The 20,601-nt window shown below is 36.5% G+C and overlaps 3 protein-coding genes, 1 long non-coding RNA gene and 1 pseudogene across 7 annotated transcripts; 3 read left to right on the forward strand and 2 right to left on the reverse strand.

Annotated features, from left to right (window-relative positions):
• Window positions 1–4,263: 4,263 nt before the first annotated feature.
• Window positions 4,264–7,940, reverse strand: LOC113307064 (annotated as a pseudogene).
• Window positions 7,941–9,581: 1,641 nt separating this feature from the next.
• Window positions 9,582–14,085, forward strand: LOC113307033 (putative RNA-binding protein YlmH). Of its 4 annotated transcripts, none has more exons than XR_003339015.1 (11): window positions 9,582–9,783; window positions 10,289–10,401; window positions 10,704–10,835; window positions 10,918–10,991; window positions 11,071–11,176; window positions 11,306–11,374; window positions 11,510–11,574; window positions 11,688–11,786; window positions 12,264–12,363; window positions 13,173–13,324; window positions 13,537–14,085. XR_003339015.1 is itself a non-coding variant. In XM_026555938.1 (10 exons), exons 1-10 carry the CDS (start codon window positions 9,633–9,635, stop codon window positions 13,233–13,235), a joined length of 972 nt encoding a protein of 323 aa, XP_026411723.1. In that variant the 5' UTR covers window positions 9,582–9,632; the 3' UTR covers window positions 13,236–14,085. The 4 variants fall into 4 exon arrangements, 1 of the variants encoding a protein (XP_026411723.1); XR_003339020.1 differs by having other exon boundaries at window positions 13,707–14,085; XR_003339025.1 differs by having other exon boundaries at window positions 13,173–13,298; window positions 13,707–14,085.
• A 561-nt stretch (window positions 14,086–14,646) lies between these two features.
• Window positions 14,647–15,801, reverse strand: LOC113333898 (protein GRIM REAPER-like). Its single transcript, XM_026580268.1, has one exon. The coding sequence runs from the start codon at window positions 15,779–15,781 to the stop codon at window positions 15,278–15,280; it is 504 nt and encodes a 167-aa protein (XP_026436053.1). The 5' UTR covers window positions 15,782–15,801; the 3' UTR covers window positions 14,647–15,277.
• Window positions 15,802–16,451: 650 nt separating this feature from the next.
• LOC113353593 lies at window positions 16,452–17,240 on the forward strand. The gene has a single exon (XM_026597147.1). The coding sequence runs from the start codon at window positions 16,452–16,454 to the stop codon at window positions 17,238–17,240; it is 789 nt and encodes a 262-aa protein (XP_026452932.1).
• A 1,446-nt stretch (window positions 17,241–18,686) lies between these two features.
• Window positions 18,687–20,331, forward strand: LOC113333905. The gene is made up of 4 exons (XR_003352420.1): window positions 18,687–19,102; window positions 19,181–19,303; window positions 19,849–19,917; window positions 20,185–20,331. It is a non-coding gene; the product is annotated as an uncharacterized LOC113333905 (long non-coding RNA).
• The last annotated feature ends 270 nt before the right edge of the window (window positions 20,332–20,601 follow it).

Raw genomic sequence — 20,601 nt, forward strand, 5'->3', positions numbered from 1 at the left:
CCGCATGCATTATGGATACATGTAAACCTACAAAAGTAAACCGAAGTCCCAAAAATTGGATTATCTGAAGTTGAGACGCAAGTTGGACAATTTGACGGCGAAGGATATTTTCTTTGACCCCTACAAGAACGATTTGGCCAAAGGAAAGGGAAAGATGGCTGAGTGCTCCGAGCAACAAAATTATTTTGGGCCTTTGTTTCACCCAAGAGGATATGTAATGTACAACCCGACGAGAGTCGCAAGACAATGCGGATACGTACAAAAAATCCCAAAGGAGCACAAGAAGTTTAAAATCAATGAGAAAAACCAAATCATTTGATAATGATATTGAGATTGTTCACCACCCTTTACCATCATGTGAATATTGGGAAGACAGAAGGTACAACGGATATGCTATGGATGGTCGATCTCAAACAGATGATGAGGCAATCCCGGGTTACATGCCGTGGTACCTCAATGTTTCGCATACTCGAGTGGTACGAGTAGATGAGAGGCCCCAGATAGAGGATAAAGATAAAGCTCTCGAATACGGTGTTGTTAATGGTTTTAGCATTTTTTATTGAATGTTCGTTGTTTAAAATGGAAACAGAGAAGCCGAGTCGGGTAGTTGATAACCCAAGCAAAGTTAGAAATCAGGGAAGGGAAAAATGTTAAGGCCAATGAAAAGATGATTGATGAATTGAAGAGTCTCGAAGATGTAGAAGCGGGTGCAAAGTTTGTGGAAGCGCTGGAGGAGGAGGAGCCAAAGAAAAAGAGGAAGAGAGTCACTGTCACCACAAAAAGGAACTCTGAAGGTGCATCGAGCAGCACCCAACCTCCTAAAATAGGACGAGGTGGACGTGGTCGTGGACGTGAATGAACGGTTTAAAACTTATGTCTTTAACTATGGATAATTATGGAGTCAAAACTTATGTCTTAAACTTAGTGTCGAATTATGTTTGGTTATATTCCTAGTTTATGAATGACTGAATCTGGTTTCTTTTGAAAATTGTTTGTGATTGTCCAAGACGCAACAAAAGAACCAACTACAACGTGTGTGCAAAAAATGCATGACTCTGGAAGTTTTTTCTGTCACAATCGGTTTACATTTACCTGTATAAAATCCGATTCTGACAATTCTCCAGGGGCACAATTTCAGAATCAGGTTTTGAAGGTGCATCACATAGACCGATTCTGTAAATTTTATTTACCTGGTTTTAAGTTTACAGAATCGGTTTATAAGTATAATTTTAAAGTCTGATTCTGACAAAACAAACAAATCCAGAGTTTTGTCAACCTCGAGAATATGCTTATGTTGGCATCCCATGTAATCCGATTCTTGTGAGGAAAAGTGACAATGTTCATTATCTTTTTTTTTTTACAAGAATTGGATTACATGTGACATATTAAAAACCGATTATTAAGAGGCAGATTTTGACAACCTTTATAATCGGTCTATGTTGGCATCACATGTAATCCGATTCTTGCAAGGAAAAGTGACAGTTCTTCTGTAACTTTTTTTTTGACAAGAACCGGATTACGTGTGACATATTAAAATCCGATTATTGAGAGGCACATTTTATATGATTTTGCAAAAACACAACCGGACTATTTGGACATACATAATCTCCGATCGTTTGAATTGAATTTGAAAAAAAATAGCCATTGAGTCTATATCTATATAATGACAACCTCTTTGAGGCACTCCCACATCACACACTTAGCCTAGAAAATGGAGTGGGATCCGGAAGTAGACGTGAAATGGGAACCATATTAAGATTTTTGTCTCGTTAAGTCGTTTGCTAATACGTTCCATGAACGTCCGAATGAAATCTATTCAATGTTTTGGAAGAGAGTCAAAGAGTTCTTACGGGCGTACCGGGAATCCCAATAACCGCAAATGGAGAGACTTGGATTTTCTATTCAACTACATAAAAAGTGCAATGCGAGAGTATGTTAAAGTCAGAAATACGGTGTACCAACATCATCCACAAGCTCCTCTAAGGGAAAAAGTGAGTAATCCGATAATATTTATTCTTGTGTCATCGTTAAAAGTTCACATACTAGCATTTAAGAATTCATTGACTTCAGGTGGAACGTTTCAATGGGCTATGGAGAATTCGTAATGTGGAAACCAAGTTCATTCACCACAAAGAATATACGACGTTGTACAGACGTGCTGTGAGGTTCATTGACGAACATTTGATGTGTCAAATTCTAGAATTCCCATACCGAATCCTATATATGTAATGCGGTAATTTCCTAAACTATGTAATGAATATTTTGATTCTGAAAGTAAGGTACAATCAGATTATGTGGACATCAGTAAACACCGATTGTGTTTATGTGGGTATTTAAAAAAACCCCGATTCTAGGTTTACTACGTTATTTGGAAAACTCAACCTAGAATCCGTTTACAACTGCACTAACATCAACCGATTCTGGTTCGAGTTTCTTAAAAAAAATTAAATTTTTTTCAAGTTTTGATGATGAATTAATGGTATTTGATTCAAGGATTAACCTGATTAAACATCATTTAATCACCCAAATTAACACTAATTAATCAAGGGCAGTTTTGCCATTTAGTAAAATAATTAAATAAGGGGTTATCTTTTTTACTTTTTTTTTTGAAACTTAAGGAAAGATATATTGCAGACTAAGAGTTTACATAAGATGATTCCTCTGCCAGTAAACTAGTAATGTTACCACAAGGACTAGATAACCAAACTCTATCAAGTTTATCTGTTCTATCTAGCTTAGCCTTAGACAATATGTCTGCTATTTTATTTTTTTTATTTTTGCACATAAGAACAGTGCCAAGATCTAAACAATTGAAAGTAATTCTTGATGTCTTTGATACGATTGTGCAATCTCCAATCTATATTGTATTCATCATTATTGATAGCGTCACAGACCAGCTTTGAGTCCAGTTCGAAAAATACATTCTGCAAGTCCATCTCTTTCGCCCACTTTACTGCTTCCCATAATCCACTGCAGTCAGCATGCTCCGCTCCCCATGACTCAGCTAGGCCCCAATTTAGCCCGGATCGAGAAACTAACGATTTGAACTTTCCATATTACCGGGTTTCTAAGAAATAAACAAGCTTATTATAGGGGCGGCATGATTTATTAGAGGGGCGACATTGTGATAGTAATGTTCCTTTAGTTGGTTAGGGGATGTCCTAAAGGGGATGTAAATTGACTAGATTACCCTTTTCACCTTAAATCAACCAAAATCAAATCAACTTTTTTTAAACCTAATGAATCAGAAAAAATCAAATCAGTTGTTTTTTTCATCATCTTCTTCATCTTCTCTTCTCCTCCATCAACCGTAACCTCCATTAAAACTGAAAATTTCATCGTCTTCGATTAATCGACGATTCGAAAAATGTTTGGAAAAACCCAGTTAGGGTTTAGCTTATCGTGTTGGATTTAAGTTAATTTTGTATCAAAAATTAGGGTTTTGTATGAAAATTGAAATTGAAATTTCTGGTTGCATGTGAGTTACGGTTGGTAATAACTCAAATACGAACCGTAACTGTAGATTGGGTTGATGTTACGGTTGGTTTTAACTCAAATACCAACCGTAAGTTCTTAGTTTTGAGAAATATGTTCAGTTACGGTTTGTATTTGCATCATATTTATCAACCGTAATTGAGTTACGGTTTGTTACTCAAACAACCATACCAACCGTAAATAATCCTGTGTCTTAAGAATTTATCAAATAATGATTCACGTTTCAAAAGTTAAGTCGACACACCAACCGTAGGGTAGTTACGGTTGGTCTCGATTCATTAGTTACCAACCGTAATTTAGTTACGGTTTTTGTCCAAATTTAATTACCAACCGTAACTGGTTTTACAATTGGATCTTCCCCAAATTTAACCAGTTACGGTTGGTATTCAATTACTTACGAACCGTAACTAAGAGTTACGATTGGTCACAATTGCAACCGTAATTTCTTCTGAAAATTTAAAAGTTTTGATTGTTACGTACTTTAGATAATTTTGAGCGAGAAAAAGCTAATGGGAACTAATTTAGAAGTATGCCGGGTCACTGGAATCACTCATTTTGGTTGAATGAATCAAAATCTAGGGTTTCACAAATATCACAAAAGTTTTTCTTTTTCTTCTCTTCTAAACTTTTTTCTTTTTAACTCTAAAAATCTGATTTTGTTTTGATTTTGAGTTAATATAAGTGAAATTAATCATTAACACTAAACTTGATTATCATCACTAAACTAGATTATCAATAATGAGGGTTAATTTATCATTTCCAATTTTTTGATAAGTGACACCTTGAATGATCATGCAATGACCCTTTTTGTCCTATTAGAATGCCACCCCTCTAATAAAACATGGCGCCCGTATAATAAGATTGGAAATAAAAGAGTGACTTTTTAAAAAGGAGAGGATACTGTCGACTTTAGTTTCCCGTACCTATGCTGACACCCTCCTTTGGCATTTTCCGGGTATCTACACATAGTCTCTAAGTTTCAGTGCAACTAAACATTGAACCCTATGTGGTTTTCTCTGAAGCATGCTCCAGATTGGTGCTTCAACTTACGCCTGAGCCAAGTTTGTTACTGGCTAACCGTTAATTTGTGGAGCCAACACAATTCGGTTGACGACATTAATGTTTCTAATACTGGCAGAAAGGAATAAAAAAGACGAGCTATACACCTAGATCGAGCATTCCTGCAAAGTGGATGGCAACCAATCAAGGTTTTCCCCTGCAAACATAGGAACGAGTTGTCCCCCATCTTTAAGATCATAATACTCTGGCATCTTCCATGATTTCTTGATTAATTTGATTTTCGATTCATTTCTTGGAAGCCCGTAAAAATCTGGCCCATTAAAGCTTGTAAACGCTTCCAAGTACTCGAGTGCACCAGCCTACCAATGAACAACAGCTACTACATCACGCTAGGAAACAATAATTTTATGAAAGAAACTAAAAGAAGCTAAATGACTACATGTCTACAACTGTAAAATTTTATCTTTTATGCCTTAATAATCAACCTATACCCAAGTATACAAAGAAACTGACCAATTTATCAATGCTAATGCCTGATAATATAGCCCAAATATAACAGAGATATTATTACCTCTTCAAAAACTTTTGCATAAGCTGCAAGAGCAACAGGGGCGTTGTATATTCCGGCACACCCACAAGTAGCTTCTTTCCGTTGTCTCTCATGAGGAGCACTGTCAGTTCCAAGAAAAAACCTTTTATTTCCGCTAGTCACAGCAGATACAATAGCTTGTCCTGGCAAAAACAAGAACCCAGCGAAATTATGACCAATAATTCGAAAAGAAGTCAAAATTCTTTATCAAGAAAAAAATTAGAGCATACTGTGGATTTCTCTTTTCAAAACTGGAAGGCAATAATTATGTGGCTGTAATCCTCCTTGAAACAATGCATTTCTGTTGCGAAGAAGATGCTGAGGTGTCACAGTTGCAGCAACGGAACCTAACAAATTAGATGAGCCAAACAAGTTAAAAAGGGGTGGGGTGCTATATCAAAATTGATGATTGATAAGAACTTCCACAAAAGAAATTGCAAAAAGAAAAATATACCTTCACGACAAGTTTCAATGAATCTCACAGCATCCTGAGTAGTAATATGCTCCATGACAACTTTCAAAGTAGTATTAGCGTCTTAAAATGGTATCAATGAAGACTTTTTCCCGATCAAATATGTCAACATCTGAATTTGTGACTTCTCCATGGACCTGCATAAGTATGGTTCACTTAATGGAAATAAAGTTGACTACAAATCGATGATATAAAATGATGTACACGATTTGCCAGTTTTACGAAGCTCATTTGAGAAGGTTAGAAACTTAGAATGTAGAAGTCAGCCCTTGGATCACCCACTAATGTGGTTCCCACAGCGGAGGGTAACCCTTCTTTAGTCTAAATAAAGGAGTTCCAAACAACCACCAATCAAATCAAATGTAGAACAATATATGATGTTAAGTATGCACTTGACACACCAATGACGAGAATCAATCACCAGTGAGAAGTTGTAAAGTTAATTCCTGACAATAATGCTCAAAATATGCTGCACATCCATGAATGGATCATTTAATCATAAGCTTATAACCAAAATTGTAATGTGGGTGCAGGAGTAAAATTACCAGTAATGGCATATTCTGCTCAACCATCTCCTCAAGAACAGGCAAACACTTCCCAAAAAGATCTGAAACACCATCTTGAGAATTTGTAGTGGCACCAGCAGGATACAACTTAACTGCAAAGACCACACCATTCTTCCCTAACAGAAAAATTCCTGTGTTGCAACGATGCGGATACGGTATCGGGTACAAAATACCAATACGCTACTATGATACACCAACTTGAAAAACTAAAATACGGCGATACGGCATACTCAATATTGATCAGTAGTTTAACATAAATCCATTATATATAAGATAGAAACTTAACAAAATACATACATGTGTTTGCATGATTAAAATATAATCTGTATGATTAACCTCACTGAAGAGAGAAAAAGTCTGGATAAGAAGGAAGAAAGTCTAGAGCAAGATCGGTGGACAGATTCGGAACTAATATTTTGTCACTATAGTTAAAACTTCTCATAGAATCTAGTATAATATCTAAATTTTCTAATATATAGTCGAAGTTTTCTAACTGAGTTGTATCTTGAAGTATTGGGAGTATTAGTACGCGTATCCGTGTAAATATGTATCGATACTGCTGATTATTTTTTATAGGCGTATCGTTGTAACACAGAAAAATTCACATATTATAATAGGATTTTGCACACTACAGCGGACACAGATCTAGATCTGTCTATATGGAAGTTTAATTCTTCATTGGTTTAAAGCAGAAGAAAAACCATTTTGTCAAAGCAACAACCCAACAAATTTGAGAAACGGACTTACCAGCAAGCTTGATCTCATCAGGATCAGTGTGGTCCGTTAAATAAAGTGTCATAAGAGGAGTGAAATTGCTTTCTGTTGGGAGTGCTTTCAATATGGATTCTCGATAAGCCACTGCCGCAGCAGTTGTAGTGACAGGAGGTTTCAGATTTGGCATTACAACGGCCCTTCCAAAATGATTTGCGCTGTAGGATCCCAGCTTTAGTTAGGGAACTTTGAAACTTAAAATATTAAGTTCGTAAATATTTTAATAAAAAATTACAAAACAAATTTATTGAAAAGACAAAATGATCAACCTGTGTGGGACAACAGCCTTTAGAAGGTCACCATCACGAAGATGAAGATGCCAATCATCAGGCTGTGTGACTAATAATTCCATCTTTGCTCCTTTGATTTTTGTTGGATGCAGGCTGTCAACCTTCCTAAAAGAGTTGCAAAAAGAAACCTGCACAAGGTCAAGACATTGGAAGAAAACTTTAACTATTTTCTTCGATAAATTTCACGTATGAAAATCTTAGGGAAACACCAGAAAGATCGATTAAGATCAGATAGCAATTTCGTAAACAAACCAGTACAAGAGAGCACTTGTTGAGCTTTTGAACTATTCGAATCAGGCAGGTTTGAAGATCTACGTTTAACTTATTATTTCTAACTCGATCATCTACCAAAACTCCAAGATTGAAAGTTCCCAAAGCTGGAACAAGAATATGTGAAAGCTAAGTGATTTCACCACTATAAAGAAAAACTGATGATACAAATATGCATAACTCTAAGATTTTCACGGAAGAGGGATCTGGGGTTCACCTATCAAGCTCCCAACTATAATAAACATAGAAGACACCTCTACTGAAATTTAAAGCTAAATTACACAAACCACAATTCCCCACAACTGATAAACTGCCTATATCTGAAAGAAACCATCTTCCCAAAACTAGAGTTAAATTTCTGACTCAATGTGTCGCTTAAGACTCTTCCAGAGATGGATCTAATTCCAAGAAAACACCCGATCTCTCTCCTTACACCAAATAATGGATCCAGAAAGCAAAAAAAAAAAAAAAATACTGTGTGCATTTGCTTTCACAGATAAAACTAGCACAAAATTGAAGTATTTCAACAACAACAAAAAAAAATTTACCTTGTGCGAAATCATCAAAGTCTTTTTCACCAGAGATTCCTTCAAACCACCCAAACTTTCGTCTTCAATGTTAAAAAAGGACTCCTATGTTCAACAAAAATGATTAGATTCATGAAACATTTATTATCACCCACAGGCCACAATTTCATTCTCATTTTTTTACTACCAGTATAACTTCTTTTTCATTTATATAAAGGGTTGTCAAGTTATAGAATAAACCCTTTCAATTTCGGTTTTTACATTCATTTTACAAGTCACTTGACTCACTTCCTACTACTTACAACTATAAAACAAGGACTGCAATACCATAAAAAAGACAAAAGAACTTCAGTTAAGCTCTTGCCTCTAGGCAAAATGCAAAAAATTAAACCCAGATTTTCAACACCACACTGCAAAAGAAAACTGAGATTATGACTCTACTTATAGGTTACTACGAATATCTTATAGTGGTGAGTAAATAAAGAAAAAATTGAAAAGAGAAAATATTTAGCTAGTGAATTAAGTGTTGGATTTTCTTCAAACAGGTAATATGCTGAGAAAACCAAATGCATCAATTGCTCGTCATAAAACTCAAAATATTATCAAATCAACAGAACTCTTAGAGATTGACAGAATGAATTCCACCTTAAAATATTTAAACTTCCTTTAACACCACTCCTCCTGATTCTCTGACCTTGTGAGAGTGAAAACTGAAGATTCATGAAGCCTTTGCTGTGTTTCTGTTTGGCAAGCGGCAACCTATTTGCAAAAGGTTGTGCATATCTCAATAGCATTAGTACAGATAAAATCTATGGTTTAATTACGTGTTGGTCTAGGTTCATCAAACTTTTCGTATTGGCGTCAAATTTTAGACGCCAGTTGTTGTTATATTTACAAGTAGTCAAGTAGAGTGCACTTGCGCTGCATATCAGCAAACATTATTTTTGCAGAACCATGGCATTGTTATATTAAAAGTGCATTCGCATTAGCACTAGCACTACCAAGTTGATTCTCATTAACCAAATAATTACAATACAGTTACTGAGAATGTTGAGATTATTAGTCCCACATTGTTTGGGTTTTTAAGATCCTGCGGTTTATAATCCTTTGGGCCTCTCCACTCATTGACAATTGGTTTTGAGTTGGATGCCCGTATTCTAACATGGTATCGGAGCAGGCTATTTGTGTCGAGTCAAATGACCGCACCTTTACTCCACGTTACCCGATTTATTGTTCCACGTGTTAGACCCAACGAGGCTACACGTGAGGGGGCGTGTTGAGATTATTAGTCTCACATTGTCCTGTTTATTCTAACAGGTTTCATCCCGAAGAAAAAACACTAACCTGATGATGATGAATATGATAACGAAATATTGAATTGAAATCTGATTTGATTCGAGATGAAAATCACCAATTCAACTATTGCTGCGTTAGAAAGAAGTTTGGGGGAGAATGGAAGAAAGAGAATAAGGTTTCAACTTTCAAGTGTTACTTATCTGACGTTCAAGGAAATTTATATTTTTGCATTTGAGTCCCTGTAGGAGGTGATATATTACAGAGAGATCCCTTTATCAAATCTCAAAACAAGTCCGAAAAGGTTTCCAGTTCTACTGCGCACCACTAATAATAAAAATGGCTGGTGCTATCACCAGTTTCAAAATAACTCCACTGCTAAGAAGAACAACAGTTATTCAGACATTTAGATTTCCTCTTCGCCTCGATAACAATCACTTCTATCAACGAAAAGTTCAATTTCTCAGTAATCCTGCAAATTTCTCTTCTGGTGAGTAGTTACTTTTATTTTTCATGTGAATTCACTGGGTTTTCTGTACCTCTATTAGGTTAAATATTCAATATTCTAGTAAACCAATGAACAACATCATCAAGTTTTTCTTTGTCGATTGTATATATTTGCTGTAATTTCAACTACTTGTCAAATTTGATCTCAGGGTTAGAATCATTATCGCTTGAAATTGACATTTTCATACTCCTTGTTTGCACCCTGCTGTTGGGCAATTTAGCTGATGGGGTCCAAATTCTAGTAACTTGGGAGGATGATTGAGTTGTCTGCCAGAATCTTGTTGAGCATTTATTTGTTGCAAATGCCAATACGGAGATAAATACTGCTTCAATTTTATTTATTTTTTGCTGCGAATTTTTTTTCCATCATGTAAGTTATGACTTATGAGTATAACGAGTTAGGTCCCAAAAAAGATGCAAAACACAGTTGACACCTGTTTACTCCTTATTACATTATTCTGAAGTTGCTGATATAGCGTTTGATACAGTTGCAGGTTTATGTCATCTGGTACATGCTTCCAAAGGAGATTCATCTGAGGTTTTAATTAAAGGAGTGGTAGACAAGAATGTCCTTGAAGATGTGAGGCGTGTACTTGACATGGTATTGCATAACAACCACAGAAAATCTTTTGAAATATTTGAACTTTTAGAAATAGTTCTAAAACCTTCATTTCTTATTTGTGATAATATGACAACTTTGTAAAAGATTTTGGTATACAACTTTGCACATGAACTTCGGTTATTTATTAGTTTTTGGACTCTTACCTCATTTGTCCAACGTATATAACTAGTGAACTTTTAAAAGAAGTATTGCTTGGGAAGTTCTATCGAAAAAGAAAATTTCCTGGTTTTGTATGCACCTCTATTGGACGGATTCAAGTCTGAGTTCCAAACTTGTCTCAGGCAAAACGGGCATCGTCAAGAAGAGAAATTGTCCATACTGACTTTCTTACGCCACCAGTATTGAAGGAATCAATGCACGCACTTGAAAAGTTAGCTGATGTCAAAGCAGTAGCACAGGGAGGATATCCACAGGTTAAATCGACATATAACTTTCATTTGGAGGTGTAGATTTCTCTTTGAATGATGAGCAATAATCCATTGTTCTAACCTACAGGCTGAGCGTTGCCGTCTTTCAGTTGGACATTCTGAAGCAATGACAACTACTCCAGATATAGTTGACGCACTTAGGTCTTGCTTACTATGGATTTTACTATATATTGCATCAGTTAATAGCTACATGAACCAGCTGAATGATTATTACTTTCAGTGTCACAGGAAATTTTGGGCTTCAACCTTGTTCTCATAGCGACTTCCTTGGCGCGATACTTGGTACAGGGATTGCAAGGGAAAAGCTTGGGGATATTCTCTTACAGGTAGCATCTTTTAATTTTTCTTGTCACTTTGTTTTATCAGTAATTTTCTCTTTTCTAGTCTGATCTTTTCCATCGTCGTGTAATTTGCTGTACTGTTTCCATTTTATTTGGTTTACGTACAATATCCAGGGTGAGAAAGGGGCTCAAATTCTTATTATTCCGGAACTTGTGGACTTTCTAGTAACAGCGATGGACAAGGTACTGCACTTCCCATCAAGTAATTAATGATAAGCTAGTTAAACTACACGTCAAATATGAATAATATAGTTGAGTAAGTCTTTGAGCGTGAATTCCTATTGGTTCCCATGTTATAAATATATAATTCTGTTGCAGGTTGGTAATGTTCCAGTTACGTGCACAAGGATACCCTTGCTTGCTCTTGAATATGCACCACCAAGGTTAGAAGTTTTTGTGTTGTTTTTCTGTTCTGGTGTTACAGCTTTTTGATTTGTGTCTTTGTTTATAATTGAAGCAAATGAAGACTTAAAAATGATTTTTTCACATTTTGTAGGACCAAAACATTTAAAACTATTGAAGCATCATTACGGTTGGATGCTGTAGCCAGTGCTGGTTATAAGATTTCACGATCAAAATTAGTTGATTTGATAAGGTAAGAGACTATATATTGAGTCTCTGGTGTAATTCCTTGCATTTATTTTTCCTTACCATTGCTCCAAAATATATTTCTTTGTCAATCGATTTGGCTAGGGATAAAACAAACTCAATTCCGCTAATCCATATGTCAGTTGTCACCTATCTATAATCTATTAAACAGCATTAATCAGGTGGCTCAAGCATGCCTGATACAGTATGCATATTAAAGAAGAATGGGAGATCTCGGAAAAGGGGACCTGAACCTAGAAAACCATAAAGTTCGATTATCATCAACTTAAAGCAATTAGATAGCAAGTAACAAGTTAGGTGTACTCACAATCAAAATATAAAAAGTATTTTGGGTTGCCTGGGGTATCCATAAAAAGGGGACAGTGTCAACATGAAGAAATGCATGCTAGGGACAATATTTAGAATTTATCATTGTGTGATTTCCAAAGCAAACAGATGCCAAACATAGACTCACTCTTTTCAGCAAGGGCGATGTGCGCATCAACTGGAGCCCTGTTACCAAAAATGGAACGACTCTCAAGACTGGAGATATGGTGTCAGTTAGTGGCCACGGAAGGCTGAAGGTCAGTTATAAGCCTAAATCTAGCATCAAGGTCTTACATTTCAGAACCAGATCATATTTAGACTGAAGTTTCTCTATCTTCAAAAGCTCCCTCTCACCCCAAGTATAACCTACATTCAGCTACTTTAGTGTATTTAAATCCTTCATTCGTAAGAAATTTGGCTCTAACTAAGCCAATACAGGTACTTTGAATTTGAAAGCGTGTCATGGTTCTACAAGAAACTTAACCTATTGCAGCGCCCAATGGTTGTGGCATAAACAGCTACTAGTGCAGGGATAACCTATGTAGCAAGAAGTCTATTGCTGCACCCAATCTTTATTGCTGCAGCAAGAGATTATACTTTTTTGCCACACTCTTTTCATATTGTTGCTACAGTTATGTGGCAAAAGTTTCATTTTACAGCAATAAATTATAACTTTTAGCTGCAGCTGAAAAGTACTGTCACTAGAAATTTGCTTTTGCAACACCTATTATTGAAGGTGTGGCAATATATGGTGTAGCAATAGGTAGATTTTCTTGTAGTGTTATATAAATTATTAATTTAATTTCCTTGGAACTGAATTAAGAATGACTTTCCTTCTTCACTTCCACATAGCTCAGTACCAGAACTGGAACTAGTGCTGTATCCGGCTCCATTTGTAGGATCCAGATCTTAATTGGCATGGCCTTTACACATACTGACTTCTGTCAAGCATTTTTGCCATTTTGTTTAGAAAATGGGCTTAGTTCATTAACCTGAGAAGGAATGCTTTTTTCTTCTTTTGTTTTTGCTGCAGAGTTTTCTCAAAATTCATATTTTCTTGATGCAGATTGGAGAAATAAACACAACAAGAAAGGGAAAGTTTGCAGTTGAGGTCATACAATTTTTATGACGTTCAGTGTGCATAGCCTTGTCGAGATTCACCATGTCTTCCTTCCCAAAAGTTTCCTCCATGGTCTGTATATCAACCCAAGGGTGTAGGTCAGTCATTTTTATGCTGTGGATTAAAACGTCCCGTGTTAAAATAACAATCATCTGGTCCTATTCAGAGCTACTTGCGAGTCAATTATAGTTTCTTCGGCGAAACAAAAAATAGTTTCAAGTTTTGAGCTAAAATCAATCTGCAAATGCAAACAAAAATGTTTTTGAACTTTTTTTTTCTTTTTTCTGAAAAATATTTTTTGAACTTTTAGGGTTGGTTAAAATTGTCAAAGTCTTGGGCTGGACTCCCTTCCTCGTCTATGCTTCTTTTGAAATCTTTTCATTTATCTAAGACTAAGGCTGTTCCTTTTAAAGCTTCTGCACTGAATTGTCGAATATCCATGAGACGATTGACACAAATTCATCTCAATTCTTTTACTAGATGAGTGGACCACCTCAAGGTAGGTCAGCGTCTAGTAACATTTTACGCCTCAGTTCTTACTTCGCCAGCGTCAAATTCAGATGATGTTACTGCTTGATAAACAACTTCTGCTGGCCACAATTCTTCCTTTATGATGGTGTCATTTGGAACATGAAGCAAGATGAAATGCTTTACCGTGAAATATGATGATGGCAAGTTGTCATTCTAGCCCTCTAAAACCCTAAGAGGAGGCTAGTGGTTTCAATTTGTGTTAAAGGTGTCAAATCATCAACCTGTGTATTCTGTATCCTTAAACACAAAAAGATTCATGTTTGCTGATTCTCTTTCTACATTTGACTAAATTGGTTGATTGGTTTATAGTGGTTATGTTGCCTTGTCATCTTTTTTGGTCTGTGTTTCCAGATGAACGGTAAGTTTAGCTGAATATGTGATCTAGAGCAATTAGTTTCTTTGTATTTTTACTGTACTTAGAATTTACTTGCAAAAAGAGGAATGTTTTTTCCATGGATGCCTTAGAAGATCCTGTGCGTGGTTTTTCTGTTTTGAATTTATAAGCAAGAAAATCCTATGCGGGTTAAGTATACCCTTTTGCGGTCTCAATTTTTTAAACAATAAAAACTATGTGTCGGCACTTTTCAGCAATTTTGCATTCTAAATGAAAAGCTCAATAAATACTAGAAAGTAAAATGAAAACGCCATTAGAGCGCTCAATGAGTCAATCTTGTGAGGTGACCAGAACAATCGTTAAATATAGTTGAAGAATTCTGCACCCAGAGGATCTTACAACATTAGTTTATGATATACTCTTTGTTCAATAAATTATGCCGCGAAAATCATATGAGAGCATGGCTACCCACGGAAACGAAGCCATCAAATTTTCTTCCTAAAATGAAGTACTGGTGAAAAAAAAAAAATCCTCAAAATAAGATTCAAACAAATACTTGATATTACAGAATACACGGCAATGAGGAAAACTAGAGATGCGAGAACCAAACACTACAATTAAAAGCAGATGTTTTTCTAGTAGGCTATTGAATTGCTCGAGTGTTGATGATCGCGACTTGAGTTCGAAATTGACCGGCTATCTTAATTCTTACGGACTGAAGAAATAAATAAACTACTTTAGGTAAAGACATGAATGACTTGAAACAAGTATTACCAATAACCAAAACCCCCTAAGCAAAAAAATCAACAAAGATAGAAAGAAGACTTGGTAGTAATCAATCACTTATGTATAGTACTTTTATTGACTCAAATTAAGACAAACTTTGTTTACAGGAATCCTAAAGTATAAACCCAAAAAAGGATGAAGCTAAAGAAGGATTATAGGAATGTAGAACTAAGCTTGCGTATTCATGTGTAGTCAATATAAAACCTTAATCCTTAATAATAAGAATCAATCAGTAATTACTGGTCACCCATCCTATTACATATGGACTAATCCGTAGATCTTTCTCTCCTTGTCTCCTCTCCCGTCTCTCTAACTTGTGAACTTTTTTGATGCTAATTAAACTGATCAAGAAAACTTAAAACTCCATGAAATAATACCTTGAATAACCAACCAATTTCTATCATGCATACCCACAAAATCCTCTGTCACATTCAGTGGCGGGTGAGCATTGATTGAAACAAGTACCACAATGTTTTGCATTAGAAATGACGTTGGTACAAAAACCAGCACAACATTGTTGTCCAAATCCACAGGTCTTACCACATCCTCCGCAGTTGTTAGGATCAGCTAGCAAATTCACACATTGTTTCCTACAACATTGTAGTATTCCAGCTCCATCGTTAACCTTTATGCCATTACATATATTTCCTCTCCATGGATAACACTTCTCTCCTTTCTTGATCTTTTGTTTAGGACCTCTGGGCTTTCCTTTTGGATTATCAGGGAATGGATAATCTACTTCATAATCTTCACCATCCGCAATATCGTTATCTTCGGGCTTGTATGCAGTAGAGGAGTGTAGGAATAGAAACAAAGATACAATCAAAATAGAGAAAATGACTAGAGAACTAGTGGAACTTCTACTTCTTGTTGCAGCAGTAGAAGTAGAAGTAGTAGTAGCCATTGTCTATTTCTTGAACTCTAAGTTCCTCCGGTAGTGTCAATTTAAGCTACTTAAGGAGCTCTTTAGAGTTGAACTTTTTGTTTACTCATTAAAGATGGTCCATAATTCTAAAATATTAAAACAAAAATAAATAGGAAAAAGTCTCCCTGATCACTTCCCCCTAGTTCTTGGTTAATTAAATTAAGTAATTAACCCCATTATTATATAATTAAGTTTTATCAGAGCCTTAGATTTTGAGTTGCATAAATTATTTATATTTTAATCTATTGATTGAGTAATTGATCTGATACGTAGTTTGTTTTGCTATGTATTGGATATGTATCCATGATATGACGGATCCACACAATGTACCACGCCAGTGGTACAGCCGTGACCAAGACAAAGTCACCAATAAAGTTGTGACCAAGACACGGTCGTCTATATTGTTGTCAGTCTTCAGCTAGGATCGAGTCTTACGATAAACAACCCTGTAATCTAGTTTGTTTCTGTTGCATTCTTCCTCATTCTCTGTAAAATTGTTATTATAAATACTCAATGAAAGATCATAGAGTCTACACAATTGTGAGACTATTCATAACCATATCTAGATTCTAAGATGGTATCTTTTTTGTAAAAGATCCTAGGAACCCTAGTTTTTTTTTCCTTCCGCTCAATCTCTGCAACCTTCATCATGGTTGAATCTCCTCCTGTTTCTCCAACTCATCAACCTCTGGATAATCAATCCAATGGAAACACTAGACTTGTCCTAGACCCTTACATTATTCACCACAGTGATAACCCTACCACTGTTTTGTTTTCTCCACTTCTTCAAGGAGATAACTATGGTTCATGGGTACGAGGTATTACCAAAGCACTGAATGCTAAAGGCAAATTAGGCTTTGTTGATGGATCGTTACCTCCACCTGCTGATGATCTAACTCACCGATGTTGGAAACGATGTGATGACTTGGTAGGCAGCTGGTTACTTAACTCTGTGCATCCAGACATTCGAGCCAGTTGCCTGTATGCTGCATCCTCCCATACAATCTGGAAAGACTTACAAGTAAGGTTCTGTATTTCCAATGCACCAATCCTTTTTCGTCTTAAATCTGCCATTGCTAGCATTCGTCAGGAATCAATGCAAGTCTCACTTTATTACACGAAAATAAAAACTCTCTGGGATCAGTATGACTCATTGGTAGCCAGCACAGAAGCTTGCATCTGTGGTGCTGGCAAATCCATGCTTGAACGATTGGAACGAGATCGTGCAATGGAGTTTCTCCAAGGCCTCCATGACAGATTCTCCAATCTTCGCAGCCAGATTCTGACAATGGAACCATTCCCTACTGCCTTGAGGATTTTTAATCTCGTCCAGCAGGAGGAGGAACAGCAGAATATCACTTCCCTTCCTATGCCTGTTGTCGAATCTGCTGCACTCAACACCAATCGACATTTTCCTTCTTCCTCGTCTCCCTACTAGTTAGCACAAGCGCCAGAGGCCCCATTGTGATTATTGTAACAGACATGGTCATGTTAAAGACAAATGCTATAAGCTGCATGGTTTTCCTGCTTCGATCCCTAATCCTCCAGTTGTTGCTGCTGCACCATGCCGTCTGACTCGACTACTATTCACCCAGCTCTTCCATCCTTATCTGCTGATCAATATGCTAGGCTCTTAGCACTCATCAATCCTCCAACGGATCCTTCTCAGCTGGAGCATCGTGCCAATTTTGCAGGTACAATTCTGACAACATCTTTTCTTGATCCCTGGTTTGTAGACAGTGGTGCTACACACCATATTTGCAATTCTTTAAAGTTTTTTACTTCTTATATGCCTGTCACTTCCTTAATTCAAATGCAATTACCAGATGGTTCCTTCTATGTGGTTAAGCACATTGGTGAGGTGGTTTTTTCCCCTACGCTAAAACTTTCCAATGTGCACCATATTCCAAGTTTCAAGTTTAATCTTATTTCTATCAGTCAATTGACTCGTCAATCCAACTGTGTTGCTTATTTCTTTGAACACATTTGTTTCTTTCAGGACCGAGTCACACAGAGAGTGATTGGTCGGGCTAGTCTCATCTGTGGATTATATCATCTTCAATTTCATCAACAGCAGCAAACATCGCCTACCGCCTTATGTAATAAAGCCACCTTAGATGTCTGGCACTGTCGGCTAGGTCATCCTAGCCTAGAACGTTTTAAATTTCTTTGTCGTAATTTTGATTATATTCATTCAAGTAATTCTTCCTTATGTGATGTTTGTCCCATGGCCAAACAAAGTCGATTATCTTTTCCTAAGAATAAAATTTCTTCCAAACGTTGTTTTGAGTTAATTCATTGTGATATTTGGGGACCTTTTTCGACACCCTCTTCTAATGGTGCACGTTATTTCTTAACCATTGTAGATGATTTTTCTCGCTGCACATGGGTTTTTCTCATGCAAACAAAGTCTGAAACTCTTACTTTCATCAAATTTTTCACTAACTTTGTTGCAACCCGATATGCACATCATATTTCCCACATCTCCACTGGTACCACAGTACCCTACTTGCCTCTGTTGCAACGTTTCCAGTCAGACAATGGGACTGAGTTTTTATCTCAGGCTATCCAGACTTGGTTTGCTGATCGGGGCATTCATCACCAACGCAGTTGTGTGTCCACTCCTCAACAAAATGGAGTTGTTGAACGTAAACATCGCCATTTACTCAATGTGGCTAGAGCCCTTCGTTTTCAAGCAATCTTCCCATTGATTATTGGGGAGAATGTGTTTTAACGGCTGCCTATTTGATTAACAAAATGCCTACTCCAATTCTTTCACACAAAACTCCTCACGAAATTCTACTTGGCAAGTTACCCACTTATCGTCACTTGAGAGTATTTGGTTGCTTGTGTTTTGCCAGGAATACAAACTAGAGCTGGCAATCCGAGCCAAAACCCGCGGGTTGGCCCGTCCCGTCCCGTGAAAACTCGTGCCCGTCCCGGATCGTAACTACACAAGACGGGCGCGGGTTGTATAATTAGTGGCTTGTGAAGAAACGGGTTAACCCGTCTCGTCCCGTGCAACCCGCGGGTAACCCGGCTCGGTCCGCACCCACTGCCACTTAGGCTGCTGCGTGTCACACAATGACACAGTTATCTGTTACGTGTCATGTAACATGTTCGTTCCTCTTCATATAAAAGGAAAAAACCCTAGCTCGCCTTCCTCTTCTTTCTTCCTCTTTTTTTCTTCTTCCCTGACCCTGCTGCAGCGCTGCTGAGTCTCCTACTCTCCTGAGTAAACTTCACAGATTCACAGAAGTGACAGAAAAATTATTAGATTCATCTAAAGATCAAAGACAGGTAATCAGATTTTCTTATTTGTTTTCTTCTTTATATAAATTTTTTGATTAGCCTGCTTGAATAACAAATTGTTTGAAGTCTTGAAGAGAAATACAAGAGCGGATTGATTTTCTGGGCTCGTGAAGATCGGAGGAATACAACAACGAATTGATTTTCTGGGTTCGTGAAGAGTGAATTGATTTTCTGTTCGATTAATAATATGTAAGATGTTTTTTTTCATTCGATTTGAGTTCAGTCTTCAGTTTGACTTGTTCTTAGTAGATCTGTTATTCTGTTTGATTTTGAATTTGATTTGATTAAGATTTTTTTGAATTTCACATGTTTTAGTTTATTGTATGATTGTAATTGGTGATGAATCTGATGATTATATATACAAGATCTGTTTGATTTGGTCATGTACTCATGTTGTTCAGTTCCATACTTCCATGATTTATTTGTTGTATTCGTATTCAACAGTTTTGCTTGTGAAATTGAAATGATAGTAATGGTACTATGGGTAATGGGTTGGAATTGAATGAGCAGTTTAGAGTTTGCTTGTGAATTTGAGATATTAATTGTATGAGCTTCAAATTGAATGAGTTTAGTTTGAATTTTGGTTGAGATTTAACATGCTTGATGTGATTGAAATCATATACAAAAGGTCTTTCTTTGTTTATCTTTTTCGAAGTATCATTCATATTACCAGCATTTTTCTACATTTAAACCAGTGCTGTTACTGCTGTACTTGCATCCTTTTTGTTTTGTAGATTGGAGTTCTAGTGAAATCTTTAAATTTTGGTTTGAGCAGTTTGGATAAGTGGTTGTCCCCTAAATCTGTAAGTACATTTTGTAAATTTAAATCAAATAAAATTTGACTTCTTTATCTTTTATGGTAATTTTCATTCTTTACAGAGATTTAGGGGATTTGTTTGATTTGTTTGTTTTGTTAGATGTTATTGTTTTGGATGACTTGAAAATGCATGTACTATAATAGTTTTGTTGGATGTCATTGTCTATGTATTTTTTCAATTTCTGTTTATGTAATTTTCATGTTTCTGAATGACTCTTTGACTTGTTCTTTGTGGCCGCTCCATCCATTTCAGGATGTCAAGTGTACAAGAGCAAGAGTTACCAGAACCAGACCATTTCAAGGATGTTATGAGTGCTGATGATGAAGATGATGATGTTGAGATGTTATGAATGTATGATACTATGATAGTATCTGTGTGACTGTGTCTGTGTTTCTTTAAGAAGACTAATTTGTTTAGTTTTGCAATTTTGAGTTTTTGAATTGATATACCAAATGAATTGGATGAATGTTAGATACTTAGGTTGTAGCTTGTAGGAAAGGAACTTTAGATGCCCTGAATGTGGAAGGAAATAGCCCAGAAATCGATTTCTGGCGAGTTGACTCAACAAAAACCAGGTAACCCGTGAGCACCCGTAAACCCGCGAGCTTTACCCGGGACGGGCACGGGTGGGATAAATGACCACCCGTGAAGAATTTCAACCCGCGAGCT

Source organism: Papaver somniferum, chromosome 1 (assembly GCF_003573695.1).
Source record: "Papaver somniferum cultivar HN1 chromosome 1, ASM357369v1, whole genome shotgun sequence".
NCBI classification, from domain to species: Eukaryota; Viridiplantae; Streptophyta; class Magnoliopsida; order Ranunculales; family Papaveraceae; genus Papaver; species Papaver somniferum.